Consider the following 21195-nt stretch of genomic DNA (forward strand, 5'->3'; position numbering starts at 1 on the left):
ATGGAACGAAATTAAACTTTTTGAAACATATTCGTTTCAATGTCAATTATATTAGAATTAGCCCAAATAGTTTATCTTCAACCTCTTTTTTACTTTCCTGTATGAAGTAAAAGTATTGTAATGGCAAAAAACTTCCGATATAGTATTGCAACTGAAATATTAAATTTGACTAATTTTTTGGCATGATGTCTGTACATATGGACAGAATAAAAGTCTCTTTACCAAAAAATAGATTGTAAAACTGAATTTTTTTCGTGACGTCTTGTATGTATGTTTCTTGCATAACTCGAAAATGATTAGCTGCAGAACATTAAAATTTCGTTCTGTTAGTCATAGACTTCCAATTACAGAAGTGTTTTAAATGACAAAAATATTCAATGTAAGATTAAAAAAGAAATAGACAAATACCAAAATATAACTTTTAATGCAGTTTCTCAGTTCCTACATTTATATTTTTAAACGTTTTATGATCATTATGAAAAAATAAAATTATAAGAAGTTTGATACCTGTACAACAAAAATGGACTGAGATAGTTAATTTCATAATTTGCAATTTTTGATGTCATTTTTAACTTACCTCAAGGGATCAGTTAATTAAGTTAAAATAATTCTAGGAAATACGATTAAATAAAGTGCAGCAAAAAATGTGTATAAAAATAGGCTGTACAACAAAGTTGTGTGGTGTCCAGATCACATTTTTTAATTCTTTGACACTAAACAATTCATTTTATTGCTTCATTGAAAAGAATTCAACAATTATTATACAAGGATCAACAGAATAACTCAAAATAGAAGTTATGTTTGACATCCAGTCTCAGAAATACAGACTAAATATGCTGATTCAGTCAGGCAATATGCATAAGTGCTCCAGAATTAAATGTACATGAAACCAACTGTAAAGTTCTAGCATGAATACAATATGGATAAAACAAAGCAAAACTCTAGCCTCATGTATCTCCATCAATGACAAATTTTACACAAATACACACCACCAAGACCAACAACAATAATAAAAAAGTTATGAAGCAAACAATTTTAATATGTTACTTTTCATTTTGAGGTATTCTTGTTTGGTCTTCTAGTGCTATTTTAATAGGCCTTTTTGCATTAGGTTTGCTTCAATAAACTTTGAATTTGTGTTGCCATTCATGCTCAGTTCAGGAACTCAGAAACTCACTAACTCAAGTATGGTAAAATCACAGCAAAGAGTCATTATTAAATTAAAGTGGTAGAGAATTACTAATGTTGGCAGTATGGTGCTTTCTGTACTAGTTTAGCTTATGTAGCTCAGAATGTTAGTTGAAAATAAGTATAAATAAACTTCAATACATTAGTTCCAATAATAGATTTTATGTTACATAATACTCAGCATTAAAAAAATATAATTAATGTTATTAATTCTTACCTTAATTCAGCAGGATCATTTATACCACACAATTATTATTATTATTATTATTATTATTATTATTTATATTTCTTCATCCATTCCAATGCTTAGTCAAGTAATCATGATTTCATTTTTCTAAACATATTCTAAATTCCCATTGCATATTTGGCTCCACTTTTAAAACTGTTCACCTGAGGCAATTCCCTCACCCTTGTCCTGGCTATGGATGTGATCATTAATTTCTCTCTGCACTGACATTAGAAATGTCATTAAACTAGTTTTTTCACTTCTCACACCAAATTAAACTTTACAATTTAAAAAATCAGGCAATCAATTATCAATAATTTTTATTATCTTTTAAGTTATACTGTTTATCACTGTACAAAATTAACTATTAAAAACACATGCTTCTAAATAATTCATACAAGTATTAAAAGAAAGAATTTACAGGTATAATTAGTAATATATAATGCTAAACCAATATTTTTTTTAAATGTTCATGCACCAATGTACCTTAACAACTGTATCTGACTCACATATAGGTGGTCATTCCAAATTAATTTTGTTATCTCTGTGCATCTTACATGCTCTACTCTTCATGAAATGAATCAATAAAAACTATTCTCTTATTCACTTTTATTATGCCAGTACTAATTTAAATCCAAAAATATTCAACAGATGGCAGCACAAACCCTGCAAATTTGATTTTATGCAAGTAATTTTTTGTCTTAGAATTCTGTGTAAGAGGACGTATGTGCTCAATGCAGTTTTTTTTTTTCCCCTTAACATCATACATAGCTTTACAGGCAGAAAACAATTTAGCACTAAAAAATCTTGATGTAATTTTAATATATGTATTTTTTCTGATGCTACTTTTTTTCCCCAGGTTTATAGCATTGGATTATGCATACTTTGTTTCAAGATCTGCCACACACAGAAAAATTATCAAATTTTGAAACCATAATTACTGATAAACGACCATGCAATTTTAAATGAATAAAATTACTATCTTATATGATAGTGTGTATATTATTTAAACCATATGCAAAGTTGTATAATGTAAATGCAAGCACTAAACCTCCCCTTACAAGCTTATATGTATGTAGCCACAAACAAGTTAAGCAATATGTGCAAGTTTTTAGAAATATATTTATATAAATAAAAAAATTAAATTTCACAAAAAATATATATTACACCAACCAATTCAGAATTTTATGAAAAATTTTAACAGTTAGAGGGTTATTAATGAAATTTCTAAACCCATATACAAACTTCACAAAATAAATCAATCAATTTTATGGATAAGCAAGTTTTGTAACCATAAAATCTTATCTATAGCATTGTTTCCCAGCTCTTTTTATATTTTTTGCTTTGTTTGATAGTCTTTTTGCTCATTAATAAGAAAATGAAAAATTGAAAACAATATTTTTTTTTATTTGATGGAACAAATTTGGAATTATAAAACTCGGAATATAAAATATTAAAAAATACTCGTTATTGAGAAGTCAAGACCTCATGTGCAAATACTCTTTATATATGGCTGTATTTTTGTCATTCTTAAATCTCTGTGCTAAGCAATCTGCCAAGACTTGTCACTTTGCTTTTAGAATTTTAAGCATAACTTTCATGTTATGTGTTTTCTTGAAATAAAAAACCAACTTTATGTTACATTTTAAAATAATTTTAAATATTGTTTAACAAACATAAAGCACTGATTAACATGATTTGATATGATTCTTTCTAATATAGCAATTATAATATTTACACAATTAAATGAATATATAACATATAATTGGATTTAATATTCATGTAGTCTCATATATAATCAACTGTTTAGGGTGGCCAAAACATCCAAGTGCATTTTTATTCCCTCTTGCTGTTCAATGCTATATTGCCACTCTACAACTAACAAGTTTTCTGAATATTCATACCAAAAAATTAAGATAATAATCAAATATTAAAAAAAAAACATGTTAAGTTGGTATTTTAAACTTTAATTACATACTCAATTATACAACAAATATTCATATCTGTTACCAATTTGAGCCCATAATAGAATTATATAACAGGAAGTAAAGACTAACATAATCAATGAAAAAAGTCAGTCTCCGAAAACTGTACATGAAAAAGGGGGTCAAGGAAGGGCAGGATTTATCATACAATACAGACATTCATAGAACCTCATCAGAGAGGAAACTATCATAAAATACAGATCCTTTTTAATTGCTTTTATGTATTCTGAAATTTTAAAACACATTTCCAGAGAAAATTTGATTTGAAACAAGGATTTAAAAAAAGGCTATATTATGTACATCTTTTGAGTATTTCAAATTTGAGGTAACATACAAAATGGAAATTTAGATTCAAATTATTCTGCTCTGAAGAAGAGACTTCGTAATTTAAAAAAATAAACGGCAATAATACAACAAAAGAATAAGTGCAATTACTTATTCAAGTCAAAAGTAGATTATTAATAAATAAAGGTACATAATGTCAGTCATGGGGTCACAACAATTGCCAATTTGGTAGTGTGGTTGATTGCTCCATGTTGTGTGAGACACGTTCTGGAACATTATGGCTTAACCATAACTCATGCAGTTCTTCATATCTCTCAGAACAAAGATGGAGAGGATTGCCTCGAAACAGTCCTTGATCTGTCTCTCCATATTCGTCAACATATGGAGGTGCAGTAAAACAACCTTTAAATAAAATTAAAAATAATCAACATAGCTGGTACATAGTTTAAAAAAAATTATGCTAATTAGAAAGAAACAAAGGGGAAAATAATGAAAAGCTTTCAAAATTCTTCAATATTATTTTCTCTATACCACTTCAAAATTTATCTTTCGTAAAAAAGTAATGTACATTCAAAACAGTGTTTTTACATTATTTTAAATATTCCATTTATTCAAAGCATTATGTTAAAAATCTGGAATGATATAAAAATTATTATTATTATTTTACAAATTGAAGCTTTAAATGAATATTTTTTCCTATAAAAAATTTAATTCTAATGTTTAAGACATTTCAGATAAAAAAATTAGAATTTTTTATATTAAATTTTTCACAACAAAACTTTTTTTTTTTTTTTTTGGTTAAGTAGACTCTCTCATAGTTTTTACTATACACAATTTAAAAATAACCACACAAGTGCACTATATTAAATTTGAGATATATAAAGCTTAAAGTCTCCAAGTCTCTCTCATATAATAACAGTTCTTTACTGTAGTGGCATCAACTCAGAAAGCAGCAATCTGAAACACCAAAAAGCAGCTAAATGGCTGAATTCTTTTTTTTTTTTTTTTTCTTTTTAAATTGGGAAAAAATTTAAAACTGAGTAAACAAATTTTAAACTAGATTTGGAATTTTTCTTACTAAACATTTATCAAAACATACACAAACAATGATGATATTAATGAAGAAGTGGTGGTGGTGGGAGATTCAAATTTATATTAATTTTCTATTCAAATTCTAAATTTTCAGACTGACATTTATTTCAAATAATCATATTACATTGAACTAATCACTAAAATAACTTATGCTTAATTTAACTAAAAACAGATAAATTATGAAAACTTTAAAAGTTTTTGACATGAAGAGTAAATAACAACAGCCTAATTTATTTTGTTTATTAAATTTTTTTTATATATACAGGAAAAATACATATGCAATGTAGTTGTAAACTTCTTTATTTTTTGCTACAACTTGACACGTGTCGATTCTCAGAAAGTTTTAACTTCAGATTTAAACTACCAGAAAGTATATTAATCACAAATTGTAGATGTTCATCAGGTTCTTTTTCATAGATTTATCATAAAATTTCTTAAATGAGGATATTTATTTTTTGAGGACTCGTATGAATAAAAGTAATAAGTCTGTATCTTCAAATCTCTGAATAAGATTCATATCACATTATAAAGAATTAGTTCCATTTATAGATTTTCTGGCACTTTTTTTTATGTTTGTTTTTAAGTAGTAATGAAAATAATGTAAAATCAGAGTCTAAATTATTAAAATCTTAGATGCAGTTTGACTATAGCAAAAGTTTTAATACAAGCAAACTAGTTCATTTATTCCTCACAATTCTTCATTGAGAATATTTAAAATGCTGCTTAGTCCAAGGTATGATAAATCACCAACATACAAATCTGCATTGACAAAAAGAAAGCCTAATTTATTCATTCTATGTCTTATTCCACCAAACAGTTCTGCATATAAGCTCAGTCCATATCTCTATATCTTGAGAAATATAAGTGTATTTACAATAAATCATAACTGAAATGTATTCATGAGTCACTAGTTTGGGTCCTCATACATTTATGAGCAGGTATTTTCATCAATGAATTCTATAAAATCAATTTGGTTCAGATTTAAGTGAATCTTGTGTGCTATTAAAAACAACAAGTTACGAGTCAAATATAAATGACATGGCTAATAACGCTCAGCAAGAGGTGTCGCATTAAATGGGAATAAATACATGTAGTTTTTTGGATGTAGTATTTGTTTACAATATTAAAAAAATGTATTTTGAAGAGTGAAAATTATATTAAGTGAAGCATCTTAAACAGGACATCATTTTTTAAGTGAAAAAATAAAGACAGTAACATTTTGAATTTTTTTTAAAAATCCAATGGCAGATTGTGAACAATTAAAAATGTAACCCATTAATCTATACAAGGCCAGATGTGGTGGTCTCTTTATTATAGGGGCACCTAATAGGTGGACCATCATTGCCTTTTTTATGAAGGGATGGACAGTTACAAACATGCCTTCTCCGGGATTCAAACCCAGGCCCTTCGACATCGTAGTCAGCTTCCCTGACCACCATACCCACTGGGCGGCTTTTGAAATTTACTGATACATCTAATTTTTCATTCAATAAAAATTAAAAACATTTAACATTTCCTACATCTTAAATCCTGCCCTATTATTTATTTCAAATAAAGAAACTCAAACACACACACACAAAAAGGGGGGCATTATTACAAGATTTTTTCAGGGGAAAAAAGATGGAACATTTCAATGCTTTAATGCTTTTTTAACTTCAATTAATCCAAATTTACATTACTTTTATTGATATTAAAATGAACATGAATAATGCATTCTACAAGGGAAGCTAATTAGCTTGCCAGTTCTATACAAATCTTATTCAACAATGAGAAGATGTATATTTGATTAAACTTTATTTGTACTCGGTCAGAAGATACCCTCAGTTACGAATTTTTGAAAAAGAGAATCACTTTATTTGGAAGTTTATTTATATGTGAAGTATTTTCTGCAGTTGAAAATTTGAAGTCTGAGAAAAGAACTCGATGGATGAACATCTAAAATCCATGTTGACAGTTTCTAGTAATTTTTCTTCAGCTACAAATTTTATCAGAACTGAAATGCCATCAATTGTCAAACTGTAGTAAGATATAAAGAATTTTATAATTCTTTTACATATATGCATTTTTTCCCTGCATGTGTCGAAGAAAAATTTAATAAATAAAAGAAAGAGGTAGCCATTATTTATTATCACATTTTGCAACACTTCTAAAGTTTTTCTCTGTAAAGTTTTGATAAAATTTGTTTACTTTAAGTTTAATGCATTAGAATTATTGCCAAAATCTCGATTTCAGGCAGAAAATAAATAAATATTTCCTTTGTGATATTATTATAGTTTATTATGCTTTGATAAATATCTGTAAGGGCACCTAAATTAAATGGAAAAAAGAATTTAGCCAAAAAAAAAAAAAAAAAAAAGAATCTCGTAAAAAGATTTTATGTTTGATAAATAAAAAGTAAGTAATGCATTGCAAAGTACTGTATTGTATTGAAAGTATTGCACTGTACTGTATTGCATTGTTAAGCCTCGTAAAAAATACAACTGAATTTTATTGAAACAAATTTTGAATTAAACCCTGTTCAAGGCAAATTAAATTAAAAAAAAAATATAATATCCAAATGTATTACAAACTTATGTGCAGTACATCACATACAGACATTACACATAACAGCAGGTTATAAAAGGGTGATATCCATACATTAGGTGTATATGTTTCCGCTTCAGTACGAAAGTTGTTAATATGAATATTATTTACCTAGCTAATCTGCATATTAATTGATTTGCTCCACTAAAGTGCTGAATCAAGAGTTTTCTGCATTTTACATAGGTAATGTGCACATTAATGGTTTCCAAATCATTAAAGTTCAATGCTTGTTTTTTTCATTTCCTTTCCCTCTTCCACCCACTTTGCACATTACCTACTAGGCAATCATTAAACTGGAGAAAAAAAAAAAAAAAAAAAAAAAAAAAAAAAAAAAAAAAAAGAGCTTTGCTGGAACAACAGCAACCAACATTTCTGTATGCTTAAATTAACATATTGTTATTTACTTATTTTTCAATATCTAAAAAATCAGGTTAATACGATTAGACAATCAACAAATTAGTTGATAGAATCAATCAATTACAAAACTATAATACAATGCATAAACCAATTTAAAATATTATTACAATTAAGGAAATGAACTTGCAAAACCTATATAAAATTATGCTCACTTATTAATACGATTTAAAGATTGTTGACACTTTGAACTACATAGCAACTGGATCTTGTGACAAGCACACCTATTTGTGATACGTTTACATTTGCCGTAAAATTTTCTGAAAGCCTACCTGAAATGGCAGCTGTTTTAAGGGTGCAGAAACTTTGCTGTTATTCCAGCAAAGATCTTATTCTCACTTTAGGGAGTGCCTAGTAGATAATGCGCAGATTACCTAGGTAATTTAAGAAATTAAACAATTTTCCTTTAATGGATCATCCTAGTTAATCTGCATAAAACTGATTTCAGCACTTTAGTGGTTACATATACGAGGGGGGTAAGTTGAAAAATAAGTTTTCCCTGTCGACTGTGGTCAGAGTTGTGTATGAAAGTCAAAAAATAGAATAAGACATTAAAGATATGACATACCTTTATTTTATTATTCTCGTACGAGTACGTTGAGACATTTGTCATATCGCTTGATAAGCTTTAAAAAGTCCTCCAAGAAAAATTCACGCTTTGCATATGGAAGAAGTGTTGAACGGCTATGGGCGAAAGGCGACACAGCAGGAAAACGTGCAAGTCACCGATACACCATTGGGTAGAGGTCACTGCAAATCAAGCAGATGGCACTGTTGCAGTGCCAGCGCAAAGCAGAGACCAGCCTCTCATTTGAGTCCTGGTAGGTATGGAGAGAAGGTGCGTTTTGAATTTGTGGTCAAAGGAGGAAGTGAGAGCGGTTATCCGCTATGAATGGGCACGTAGAGTATCAGGAACAGAAATTCATAACCGCCTCGTGGAAGTCTATGGGCCAGGTGGGAAGTCGAAGCAAATGGTGTGGAGATGGTGTCGCACATTCACTATGGGCCAGGTGGGAAGTCGAAGCAAATGGTGTGGAGATGGTGTCGCACATTCAGTGATGGACATCAGCAAGTGGAGGACATACCGAAAGTTGGACGGATGTGCATGGCCACTACAGATGCAAATGCCAGGAAGGTGGATGACATGATTAGAGCGAACCGGCGTATCACCATCGATGAAGTAGCGGAAGAACTTGGAATCTCACATGAGCGAGCTCGAAACATCATTCACGACATTCTTCGATACAGAAAAGCGTCAGCTCGATGGGTGCCCCGACAATTGACATCGACACACAAAGAACAACGCATGGGGGTCAGCCTGGAACATCTTGTGCGTTACCATGAAGATGGCAATGACTTTCTGTTTTGGATTGTGACGGGGAATGAAACGTGGGTCCACCATTTCACGCCAGAATCGAAGGCCGCATCTATGGAGTGGAAACATCCGTCATCACCTGTCCGAAAGAAGTTCAAGACAACTCCCTCTGCAGGTAAAGTGCTCCTCACAGTTTTCTGGGACGCCCAAGGAGTTTTGTTGCTGGACTTTTTGGAGGTTGGAACCATCAATGCTACGCACTACTGTGACACCCTGTCGAAATTGAAAGAGGCGATTCGGAAAAAGCAGCCTGGCCTTCTCACATCTGGCGTTCTGCTGTTGGATGACAATGCCAGACCACATTCGGCGACGGCAACGCAAAACCATATTGCAACTCTTGGTTGGGAGTGCCTACACCATCTGCCATACAGTCCTGATCTCGCACCAAGCGACTTCCATCTGTTTCCGGCTTTGAAGAAAAATCTCGGGGGAAGGCGCTTTGGAAGCAATACTGAAGTGAAACAAGCTGTTCAACGCTTCTTCCATATGCAAAGCCCTGATTTTTTCCTGGAGGGCTTTTTGAAGCTTATCAAGCGATATGACAAATGTCTCAATGTACTTGGTACCTATGTGGAAAAATAAAGGTATGTCTTATCTTTAATGTCTCATTCTATTTTTTGACTTTCATACACAACTCTGACCACAGTCGACAGGGGAAACTTATTTTTCAACTTACCCTCGTACTATATGGCATAATACACAAACATGATCAGCTGCTTTCAGATTACTCATTTTAGGCCACATGCAATTTGAGTTTGAGACCACTGGTGTAAAGTATATAAAACTATTTTATAATGCGGCCTTCAAAATCATTATTTTTGAATAATATAGTGAGCTTAGCAACCAGTGAATTGCAGATAATTCAGTCAAACTCTATATGACATGTTTTGAGATATTTATACTATATGGCACAATACACACACATGATCAGCTGCTTTTAGATTATCCATTTAGGCCACATGCTATTTGACTTTGAGACTACTGGTGTAAAGTATATAAAACTATTTTATAATGCGGCCTTCAAAATCATGATTTTTGAATAATATAGTAAGCTGAGCAACCAGCGAATTGCAGATGATTCAGTCAAACTCTATATTACATGGTTTGAGATATTTATAATATGAGGGATATCAACAAAAACACCTTACCTTTATTTTTATCTGAGAGTAGAAGAATTTTACAATCTCTGATTCTCAAGAAAATTCCAACTCCTGATCCACAAAAATGTGCATGATTAGTACAGGCTCCAACAAGGGTACCATTTAGGTCTATTTGGCAGCAATAACCCTGAGAACATAAAACTGTACCACACACCAGGCAAATAGTTGGATTACGACTGTCATCCCCGTCTGAATTAGGACAAGTGAACTCAGATACACTATTGATCAGTTCACTATAATCTGAAGGTAAAGGAACCAATTTATTTATTGAAAGTGGATGACGAACAAGACTCTCAGATCCAGAAGTTTCAGGGTCCAGCATCAGAAGATGCAGGGTACGTGGATGACGAGCCCAGCTGAAAAAATTTACAAATTTTTAAGATATACATACAATATGTGAATATAACAGGATTCACACTGAAATTTAACTTTTAAAAATTTTTCTACCCAAACATAATAAACTAACAAATAAATTAAGAACAAACAAATAAAAACTTTTACAGAAAACACAATATAATAAATAAGAATGTTAAAAAGTTTTATCCTATTACAGTGCAAATGAAAGAAATACACTCAAAAGTCTTTAATCCGGACTCGTCGGGACTTCGGCGATTTCAGATTATTGGTTTTTCCGTATTATAGATCATCATTTTATCTGGTAAGACGGCATGCAGAAATTATTAAAAATATGAAACTGTAATTTATGAAATAAAGAGCAATTATGATCTAAAGGGTATCAAAATTTACAAAAAAAAGCTTAATATTTATTTGTTTACTTTATTAAACTTTTCTTTCAACACACGCATGCGTAAAGCATATATTACATAGTCGAAATTAGAAAATTGCAACCAGAAAACTATTTGATGTGTATTCGTGATATTTACAATGACGAGGAAATTGATTTAAATTATATTGGAGTACATCGAGATGAAACACTACATTTAGTGAGGAATTATAAGCTGAATAAAATAAAAACATCTGCCCTGAAGATGAGGATAGTGGTGCTGACAGATCAACTTCCAGTTCATTACGCGCTGCGACGCAGAGCAGCGTGAAATTGATATACAGATTTCAGAATGGTTAGAGAAAAAAATCACCTCTCTGTCACTTTCTTCATGCCCCCAATTGCAGAGCAGCGTGAAATTGATAAACAGATTTCGGAATGGTTAGAGAAAAAAATCACCTCTCTGTCACTTTCTTCATGCCCCCAACCACAGAGCAGCGTGAAATTGATAAACAGATTTCGGAATGGTTAGAGAAAAAAATCACCTCTCTGTCACTTTCTTCATGCCTTTATCCTTTTTTTGCAGCAATTCCACTTTTTATTTAACGGACATCGAAACATGCTTTCACTTTGTAGATCCTTTGGCAGCTGCAGAATTGGAAACTTTTTTTGACATAATCAAAAGTTCAAGCTAACTTTTTATAAAATTGCTCTAACAGTCTGCAAAAAATGATAAGCCGGATCCAATTCGAAGATTAAGGAACAATGCAATCAGCAACATTAACCGAAATAGATAATTAGATAATTTTAGCTTAGCTTATACCGTCCGTTATACATTAAATGCACATGCAGAAAGTTTGTAGCTTTGAGGTCCGGATTAAAGACTTTTGACTGTATTTCTTTTACTGAATAAAATATCTGATGTGAACACTGCATGACTTCCTATGACCTATTAAATTACACACAATTTTTGCTGCAATTCATCCAAATTTATTTCCTTGAATTTCATTAGAGATATATTTCTCATTCAATTAATTCAGTTTTCACTTAACCGCAAGGGAAAAATACATAACTTAAAACATCTTCATTAAAAATTGCAAAATGCAGAAAAACAAAAACACTATATACCCTTAAAAACAGTTAAAAAAGTAACTTTTGCAATTAAAATTAGAATTTCTATGCAAAAGCAAGCAATTCGGCCAGTGGGCAGAAAGACAAAATTTTCGGCACACAAAATTTAAAGTTAAGTTTTGGTCCTACAGGGTAAAAAGATGCTGAAATGGTCCAGTTAAAAGAAGATAATGCGACTCATCTGAATGAAGCTGGAGCATTAGTATGAATAAGATTGGAACCATCACACATGCAAAGACTTATCTGACTAGATGCTGCAATCTTCAATAGAAACCTCATAATCAATTGATAACAGTTCAAAATGCAGAGTATTTTGAAACATTTTGATATTGGCATGAATTCACTATTCTAGCGAGAATTTTAAATATAAACAAGTGACAGCCTCATTAAACCTAGCTTCACTTAAACTTTTAAGTTGTTGATAATTCTATGATTACTGCATACAGATTAACTAAATACATAAAAAAAAAAAAAAAAAAAAAAAAAAACCATAATTCAATCGTTTTTAAAGCAAAAATTGCACAACTTACCCCGTATAAGAATTAAAAAAAAAATCGAGCTCAAAATGTTGGGTAACAGAGTGGGTATATATATTAGAAGTACAAATAAGTCTCTGCTGTCTGGCAAAAAATGGTGCCGCCAGAAAGTTATGGCTAAAATCGTCTGATGTAAAACATCATATTGTGAGGCTGGCCAACAACATAACCTTGAAATATTAGTGATTTTGTACCAGCATCATATATTTTTTTGCATGAAAATGTCAAGTTTTGAGTTGAAGAAGTGTCATTTGTAAGAACTTTTGATGTACTTCTTTAATTTGAAGAAATATGCAGCCGAGGCATAGCTCGTAGAAACATGTGGCGAGGTTACCATAAGTAAGAGAAATTGTCAGGAGTGGTTAAAAAATTTAACAACAATGAATTTGACGTCAAAGAACATGGCAGAAGAAAGAAAGTGTATGAAGACATGGAATTGGAAGCATTACAGGATGAAGATTCATGCCAAATGCAAGTAGAATTTACAATTATGTTTGACTCACCAAGCAATTTCACATTATTTAAAATCATTAGGAATGATTTAAAAGCACGGAAATTGAGTTCCGTATGAACTGATGCCGAGAAATGTTGAATGTTGGTTTTTAACATGTGAAATGCTGCTTGGCAAGCATAAGAAAAAAGGTTTTTTGAATTGTAAAGTTCCTGGTGATGAAAAAAGAATCCACTATGATAACTCAGAGAAATCAGGGGAACACCTGGCCATGCTTCAACATTGACAGTTAAACAGAATATTCATGGCAAAAAATAATGTTGTGTATATGGTGGGATCAACATGGTATCATGTATTATGATTCGCTCAAACCAAATGAAACCAATAAACAGAATATTCATGGAAAAAAATAACGTTGTGTATATGGTGGGATCAACATGGTATCATGTACAGTCAAAAGTCTTTAATCCGGACTCGTCGCGACTTCGGCGATTCTGGATTATCGGTTTTTCCAGATTATAGATCATCAGTTTATCTGGTAAGATGGCATGCAGAAATTATAAAATTAAAAATATGAAACCATAATTTATGAAATACAGAGCAATTACGATCTAAAGGGTATCAAAATTTACAAAAAAAAAAAAAAAAAAAAAAAAAAAAAAAAGGCTTAATATTTATTTGTTTACTTTATTAAACCTTTCTTTCAAGGCGTGCATGCATAAAGCATATATTACACATAGTCGAAATTAGAAAATTGCAACCAGAAAACTATTTGATGTGTATTCGTGATATTTATAATGACGAGAAATTTGATTTAAATCATATCAAAGACGGAGTACATTGAGATGAAATACTAAATTTAGTAAGGAATCATAAGTCGAATAAAATAAAAACATCTGCCCTGAAGATAAGGATAGTGCTGACAGATCAACTTCCAGTTCAATGCACGCTCTGACGTCCCCCCCCCGCAGAGCAGCGTGAAATTGATAAACGGATTTCGGAATGGTTAGAGAAACAAATCACATCTCTGTCACTTTCTTCATGCCTTTATCCATTTTTTGCAGCAATTCCACTTTTTGTTTAATGGACATCGAAACATGCTTTCACTTTGCAGATCCTTTGGCAACTCCAGAATCGGAAATTCTTTTTGACATAATCGAAAGTTCAAGCTTACTTTTATAAAATTGCACTAACCGTCTGCAAAAAATAATAAGCCGGATCCAATTAGAAGATTAAGGAACAACGCAATCTGCAACATTTACTGAAGTAGGTAACTAGATAATTTTAGCTTAGCTTATACCCTCCATTATACATTAAAGGCACATGCGTAAACGTATTATGCACAAGCGCTTGCGCATTGGTTTTTCGGAGGTCTGAATTATTATTTAGATCAGTCCGGAAAATGGACATTGGGATTACAGCCTTTGTACTGTATAATCTAACATCAGCCGTGCAGGCGCAGTGGTTTTGTTCCTGGGCAAGCCTACTGTTATTGATGGTCAGTGGTCATAATGTAATGGCTCTTCATTGTATATATAACTGAAACATAGAATATGTATGTATAATAATGTAATGTAACAATATGTATATAATATATAATTTTTTACAATAAAAATAATTGCTTTTCCCCCCATAAAATCTGCCAAATTATACAAAGGTGGGGGGGGATAATACACAAGTACTTATATACATATAAATAAAAAGTATATGTGTATATACATATTGTTACAGTTTTTGTATTGATTTAGCTATTTTTAAATAGAATTAATTGAAATTGTTTTATATTACTGTGCAATGCAGCACAAGACTTATTTTAAAAGAAAGCTATACCGGAAAAATTATAAATACAGAAGTACGCGCATTTAATAGATATCTTTTTTAATTGTAATCTTTTAATATCCAGAAAAATTGAGAAAATACCAGAATATGCTCATGCACATTTAAACAGCTTATAAAAAGTGGGATAAAAACATTTCAACTTAGTTTGTTTAGGAAACTGTTGCTCTTAATGATAGTAGCGAATTTGCGGTGAAATTGGATTGATTAGCTTTCTCTGTTTTGAATTAAGTTCTGTTGGACATTTTAGTAGCTTAAGAAAAAAATAACTACTGTGAGATATTGCAATATTGATCGAATATCTGAGGAAATTTAAGCATTTTGTTTTATTTGTTGTGATAATAATAAATTTTTATTCACTTTTCATCTGACTTGTGCATTCAATTTATTACGAATCCGTATGCAGGCAAGACTTTTTGGTGTCAGAAGTGGGATTTTGAATGCCAGTAACAACAGTGATAGAAGAACAATTAAGATAATTCATGGCAGCGTTTGCTGCATTTAAAGAAGAGATGAAAGATTCTGTTAAAATAGAAATGCAGGCCAAGCAGAGATGAAAGCAGGACAGGAATCTGTTAAGGGAAAGATGGAAGCAGTTAAAGGAAATATGAATACTGGTCAAGATTGAAGCAGGACAAGAGGAGATGAAAAGAGAAATTACCTGCATAATAGAAAATAAATTCGAGGCTATGGAAGGCAGAATAGACAAGGTTGAAAATAAAGTAAGACAAATTGAAGAAAAGTTTCTTTTCTCATAGAACAAACAGAAGAGAGAGTTTCAAATCATTTACAGAGTTTCTTCTGTCTAAAAACAAATAGAAGAGAGAATTTCTTTTGTGGAACAACGAATTGAAGGGAAGATTTTTGCCATTCAACACCAAATCAAACAACAAATTGACGACAGGGTTTCTGCAGTTGCCAAATAAGTTGATACTTTAAAGAAATTCATAGCGACAGAAGGAAGCAATTTCAATGGTTTTAAATTTTTACCCATGCCTGCTCGTCCCTCCCTGAAGTTATCCACATATGACGGGAAGACCTCCCGGCGAGAGTCCAAGACGCAATTTTCAATAGTGGCTGAAGCAAATTGATGGGATTCCCAAGCTAAGGCCTGTCATCTAGCCGCTTCAGCAGACGCTGCAGATATCCTTTAGTGTCTTCCAGAAAATCAAAGGCTAGGTTTTGAAGCTTTACCTGGAACGTTGGAGCTGTGCTTTGGCGAAAAATGTGTAAAAGATTACAGCAGACTTCAATTAAAATCCCATCAACAGAAGCCCACGGAAACACTCCAGGAGCTCGCCATGGATGTTGAAAGGCTGTCCCATCTCTTATTTCCGGAGTGCCCTACAGAAATAAGGGAAATCCTGCCGCTGCAATATTTCATCGACAAAATCCAAGATCCTGAAATACAGAAAGCACTGCGAATGTCAAGGACATAAAAAGCACTTTAGTGTATTCTATGAAATTCGAGGCAGCCCAGCAGGCAACTTGTAGAGAGCTTCACCCAGGCAGTGCTGTGCGAGACCATGAGCCAGTGGATGGATTGATGGCTTGTTTAAATTATTTATCCACACAAGTTAGTGCTTTGATATGGAGTAGGAGTGAGAACAAACTGGCTCTCAAGTGTTGGAAATGTGGCACTGAAGGCTACAAACGAGGAAATTGCAGAATACCCCAGGGCACAGAAAATAAAACAAGCAATTTGACCAGATATGTCAATGCCATGAGATGGAACAGAAGAAAAAAGAAACACTGCGGTGTTGAAGGCCACATAGCAAGGAACTTCAGAATGTCCCATAGCACGGAAAATAAGACAGATAATTTAAACAGATAATTAAATGCCATGAAGTGGAAAAGGAGTGACAAGGAAAAAAATGCTGGAACTATGGAGTGAAGGCCACATACGAAGGAACTGCTGAACAACCCAGGGTATGGAAAATACAATCATTTCCCAGCAATGACACAGAAAAAAAATTAATGACTATATCAAGGAGTGGAGGTTGCCAGATAATAAAAATCCCTGTTTTAAAGCACTCAAGATTTCTACAGTGAGTGGCAACAGTAATGGACTGTCCATCAATGGGCATATCGATGGAGTTCCTTGGAGTATGATCATTGTCAGAGGAGCTAATGTTACTATCATCCGGAAGGATTTAGCTCAACAGTTTAAAGATAAACTCATTTGGATGACATCCTCTGTTACCCTCCAGAATGCGTCTGGTGATGAAATCAACATAGATGGGAAGTTAAATGTGAGCATTGCATTTGGAGGTGCTGCCTACCATCACACGGCATACGTGGAAGAGATTACAGATCCTGCATACTCGGATTGGACTTTTTAAGGAAATATTCCTTGGACTTAAAAACAACGAACTGCATTCAGCAGCAGATGACATAAATATCCATCATCAGAAGGGATCCTCACCAGGAAACGCCGATGCCTTTTGTGAAAGACCCTGCACAAAAAGCTGCCAAAATCATATTTGGGTAGAAGAGAAACACTAGACTACTGGATATTCTCCATCTCAGATGCTCTTCGGTCATGAGCTTTGTCTGTCTTGCGATCTTCTACTCGGCTGCGCTCTAGATGCACCTTCATCGCCTGAAGAATACATCCATGGTGTTCAGGCCTGGTTTGAAGTGATGCAAGAGCGATGTAAAAGGTGAAGACCCGATACGACACAAGAACTGTTGGACATCGATTTGACGAAGAAGACATGGTGTGGTTGTGGAATTCGACTCGACGGAAAGGACTGTGTCCGAAAAAGCAGTCACGTTGGGATGGTCCTTATATAGTCCTAAACAGGGTGAATGATGTCGTGGTTTGGATCCATAACTCATCTAACTCTAAACCTAAAATCGTTCATTATGACAGGTTAGCTCATTACTATAGCCCTAGGATGTAGTGTGAATAATTGCAAATAGTGTAAGAGCATGGTCCTTCATAATGTGTATTTGATTTGACTTGTATTTAGTATTTGATTTGTATGCTATTGTAATGTAATGTTTATTATTGCATTGATGCCTTAGTTGTAAGTTTGGCTTCCTGTCCAGAGATTGTACTGTCCGGGATGTGCAGTCCTTGGGAAGGGGGCAGTGTTACAGTTTTTGTAATGATTTAGCTATTTTTTAAATAGAATTAATGAAAATTGTTTTATATTACCATGCAATGCAGCATGAGGCATATTTTAAGAGAAAGCTACACCAGAAAAATAAAAAATACAGGAGCATTTAATAAATGAATATCTTGTAATTGTACTCTTTTAACATCCAGAAAAATAAAGAAAAAACAGAACATTCTCGTGCGCATTTAAAAAGCTTATAAAAAGCGAGATCAAAACATCTCAATTCAGTTTGTTTAGAAAACTGTTGTTTACTTATTGCTGTTAATGACTGTAGTGAATTCAAGGTGAAACTGTATTAGCATTCTCTGTTTTGAATTAAGTTCTGTTGAACGTTTTAGTAGTTTAAAAAAAAGAATAACTACTGTGAGATATTGCAATATTGCATAAATATCTGGGAAATTTAAGTATTTTATTTGTTGTGATAATAATGAATTTTTATTCACTTTTCATCAGACTTCTGCACTCAATTTATTACAAACCCGTATGCACGCAACAATACATATACCTTTTTCTCGCAGTTTTCGAAAATTTGGGTTTTTTAGCGAAATACAATGCTAGTCAGACAGCTAGTTGACAGATGAGAAAAATAATGATGTGCACAGAAATTGCTAGTTTTCCCTTACGGTGGTTTGGATATTAAGAGGACGCAGATATAAACAAAAGAAATGCATACAGAAGTCCCCTCACTAAATGAAGCATTCCCAGAATTATGCATTGTGAGGTATATGGATTGAAATATATTAATAAGAGATTAGATATTCATTAATTATATGCTATTTATTTTTTTAAATTAGATTTGGGCTTTCTTTACACAGTATTAAGTTTCTTTTTTTGGAAAAACTAAATATATATGTTTCAAGTTTTGGAAAGGAGAGGAGAGGAATAGAGTGTTCCGTCGCCACTTCATGCATCATGTTTTGCGGTTTCTGTGCTTCGCGGCTTTTCCAAAATATTCATCAAAAAATAAAAATATATAACCATGTCGGCAGCCGCATTGCGGAAAGGGAGCGTTGTTTCATGTTGATGCGCGAGAGATAAGGATCCCTGCATGTCAAACAAAGAGATGAGTTGACTCGCACTACATAACATGGGCTCTCATAAAGGCGCGCGATTGGTTTCCAGTGATCGACCAATGAGAGTACAAGTAGATTTATCCCTGCGAGTTGATTGTCTGCGCATCATCGCAGCCTCACCTAGCATATTCTCTTGTTGTATATTGCCAGTCTTGTCCATGATGTTGACTATCTCATATACTGTATTTTAGTGTTGTGTTGGCAATAACTTTTTTGTTTAAGCGATAACTTTTTTTATTAATTAAGCCCTTATAATGCCGCCTAAGCGCTATGCTCCTGCGAAAGCTTCCTCCGGAGCACCCAAGAGGAAGAAGATGATGACCATCAGCGAAAAAGTGAAACTTTTAGATATGATCAATGCATGCCATTACGGGGTGAATGAATCTACAGTGCAGTACATCAAGAAAGAGGAAGCAAACATCTGCAAAACTGCTTCACTAACTTTCAATAAAGAAGAGAAACGTGTGGTAACTCTGCATGATAACAGAAGTGCGAAAATGGAAGCTGCACTGGCATTGTGGATTGCAGGAAAGACAGTGAGTTTGGACACTGATATGATCAGAACAAAGGCCAAAGCTCTCTCTCAGGAGCAATTCGCCTCCTCAAGGAAGAGGCTTTTCAGCCAGCAAAGGCTGGTTTGAAAAATTTCCAAAAAAGATACGGCCTCAGAAACATGTTTTTATATGGTATGAGGCTTCCTCTGCTGACAACGATGCTGCTTGTCGTTACATGGAGGAAGAGTTTCCTAGCCTCATCAGTAAGGGAGACTACCTCCCTGAACAAGTTTTCAACATGGATGACACATGCCTTTTTTGGAAGAGGATGCCTTAACATACATTCCTCTTCAAAAATGAAGTGAAGAAGCCAGGCTTCAAGGCTCACAAAGACAGTGTAACTGTCATCATGGCTGGCAATGCTGCAGGTTTTATGCATAAGCCAGGCTTTATTTATAAAGCCAAAAATTCACGGGCATTAAAAAACAAAAATACAGCTCTGTTGCCCATGTTCTGGATGCATAACTCCAAGGCCTGAATAACAAAAGTTCTGACCCTTGAATGGTTCCTCCATTGCTTCATTCCCCAGGTGAAGCTGTATCTGGCGTAAAAGGGCCTTCCTTTTAAGGTCCTTCTCCTAATAGACTGTGAAGGAGGCCATGCAATGGACCTGCAATATGACGGTGTGCAGATAGAGTTCCTGCCCTCGAACACTATATCTCTAATTCAGCTCAAGGATCAAGGTGTCATTCATGCCTTTTAGGCACTCTACACTCGCTCCACGATGGAGGGCCTCATCTCTGCAGTTGACGATGCCAATGACGAATTTACCTTGAAAGCATACTGGCACAGTTACGACATTGCCTCATGTTTATCTAATATTCAGTGAGCATTAAAGAACCTGAAGAGCGAGACCATAAATTCTAGCTGGAAGAAAATTATGGCCGAACGTGGTGCATGACTATCCAGTCTTTACTCCTGAAGAAGTTTATCACTCAGCAGTGAGGCTGGCTCATATCAAAAGCAATGAAGGATTTGTAAACATGACAAAAGAAGACATCAGCGCCCTTATCGATTGCCACTCAGACGCACTTACCGATGAAGACCTCCTTGAGATGACAAAGTCTGCAAGTGAGGAAGAAGAAGATGAAGAAGAAATTAAAAAGCGTAACCTTAACCCTGGAGAATCTGCAACTGTGTAACATGGCAAGAGTGATGCAACAATTTGCACAAGACATTGATGACAATATGGTTCGAGCTGTTGAGTTCAGCAATAGAGTTGATGGGGTTATGTTCTTGCACAGGGGAATTTTGAAGGAAAAAAAAAAAAAAAAAATTAACAATTACCCACCACCATGTTTTCCTCTAAGGAAAAGCCCCTGGCTCTACCATCAGCGACTCCAGCAAAAGAGTCTCTGAGTGAGCCTAAAGCTTCTATGAGATTCTTCTATTCTTCAAATGAGAGCCTCTCCCCCGACACTAACACAAGACTCTTCGCCTCTCTCAGAAAGCAATGT

At 33.5% G+C, this 21195-nt stretch overlaps 1 protein-coding gene across 2 annotated transcripts in view; it reads right to left on the minus strand.

Annotated features, from left to right (window-relative positions):
* Positions 1–405: 405 nt before the first annotated feature.
* The window catches only part of Ubr1 (Ubr1 ubiquitin ligase), an 82472-nt gene continuing 61682 nt past the window's right edge, over positions 406–21195 (minus strand). For both annotated transcript variants that reach the window (XM_035369484.2, XM_035369485.2), the window contains exons 10-11: positions 10297–10664; positions 406–4086 (exon numbers count right to left, since the gene is read on the minus strand). In XM_035369484.2, the coding sequence (XP_035225375.1) occupies positions 3893–4086; positions 10297–10664 (562 nt within the window). In that variant the 3' untranslated portion in view covers positions 406–3892. The remainder of the gene's footprint in view (positions 4087–10296; positions 10665–21195) is intronic.

Source organism: Stegodyphus dumicola, chromosome 8, assembly GCF_044657685.1.
Source record: "Stegodyphus dumicola isolate Sdum_Otavi_A_Nest chromosome 8, ASM4465768v1".
NCBI lineage: Eukaryota > Metazoa > Arthropoda > Arachnida > Araneae > Eresidae > Stegodyphus > Stegodyphus dumicola.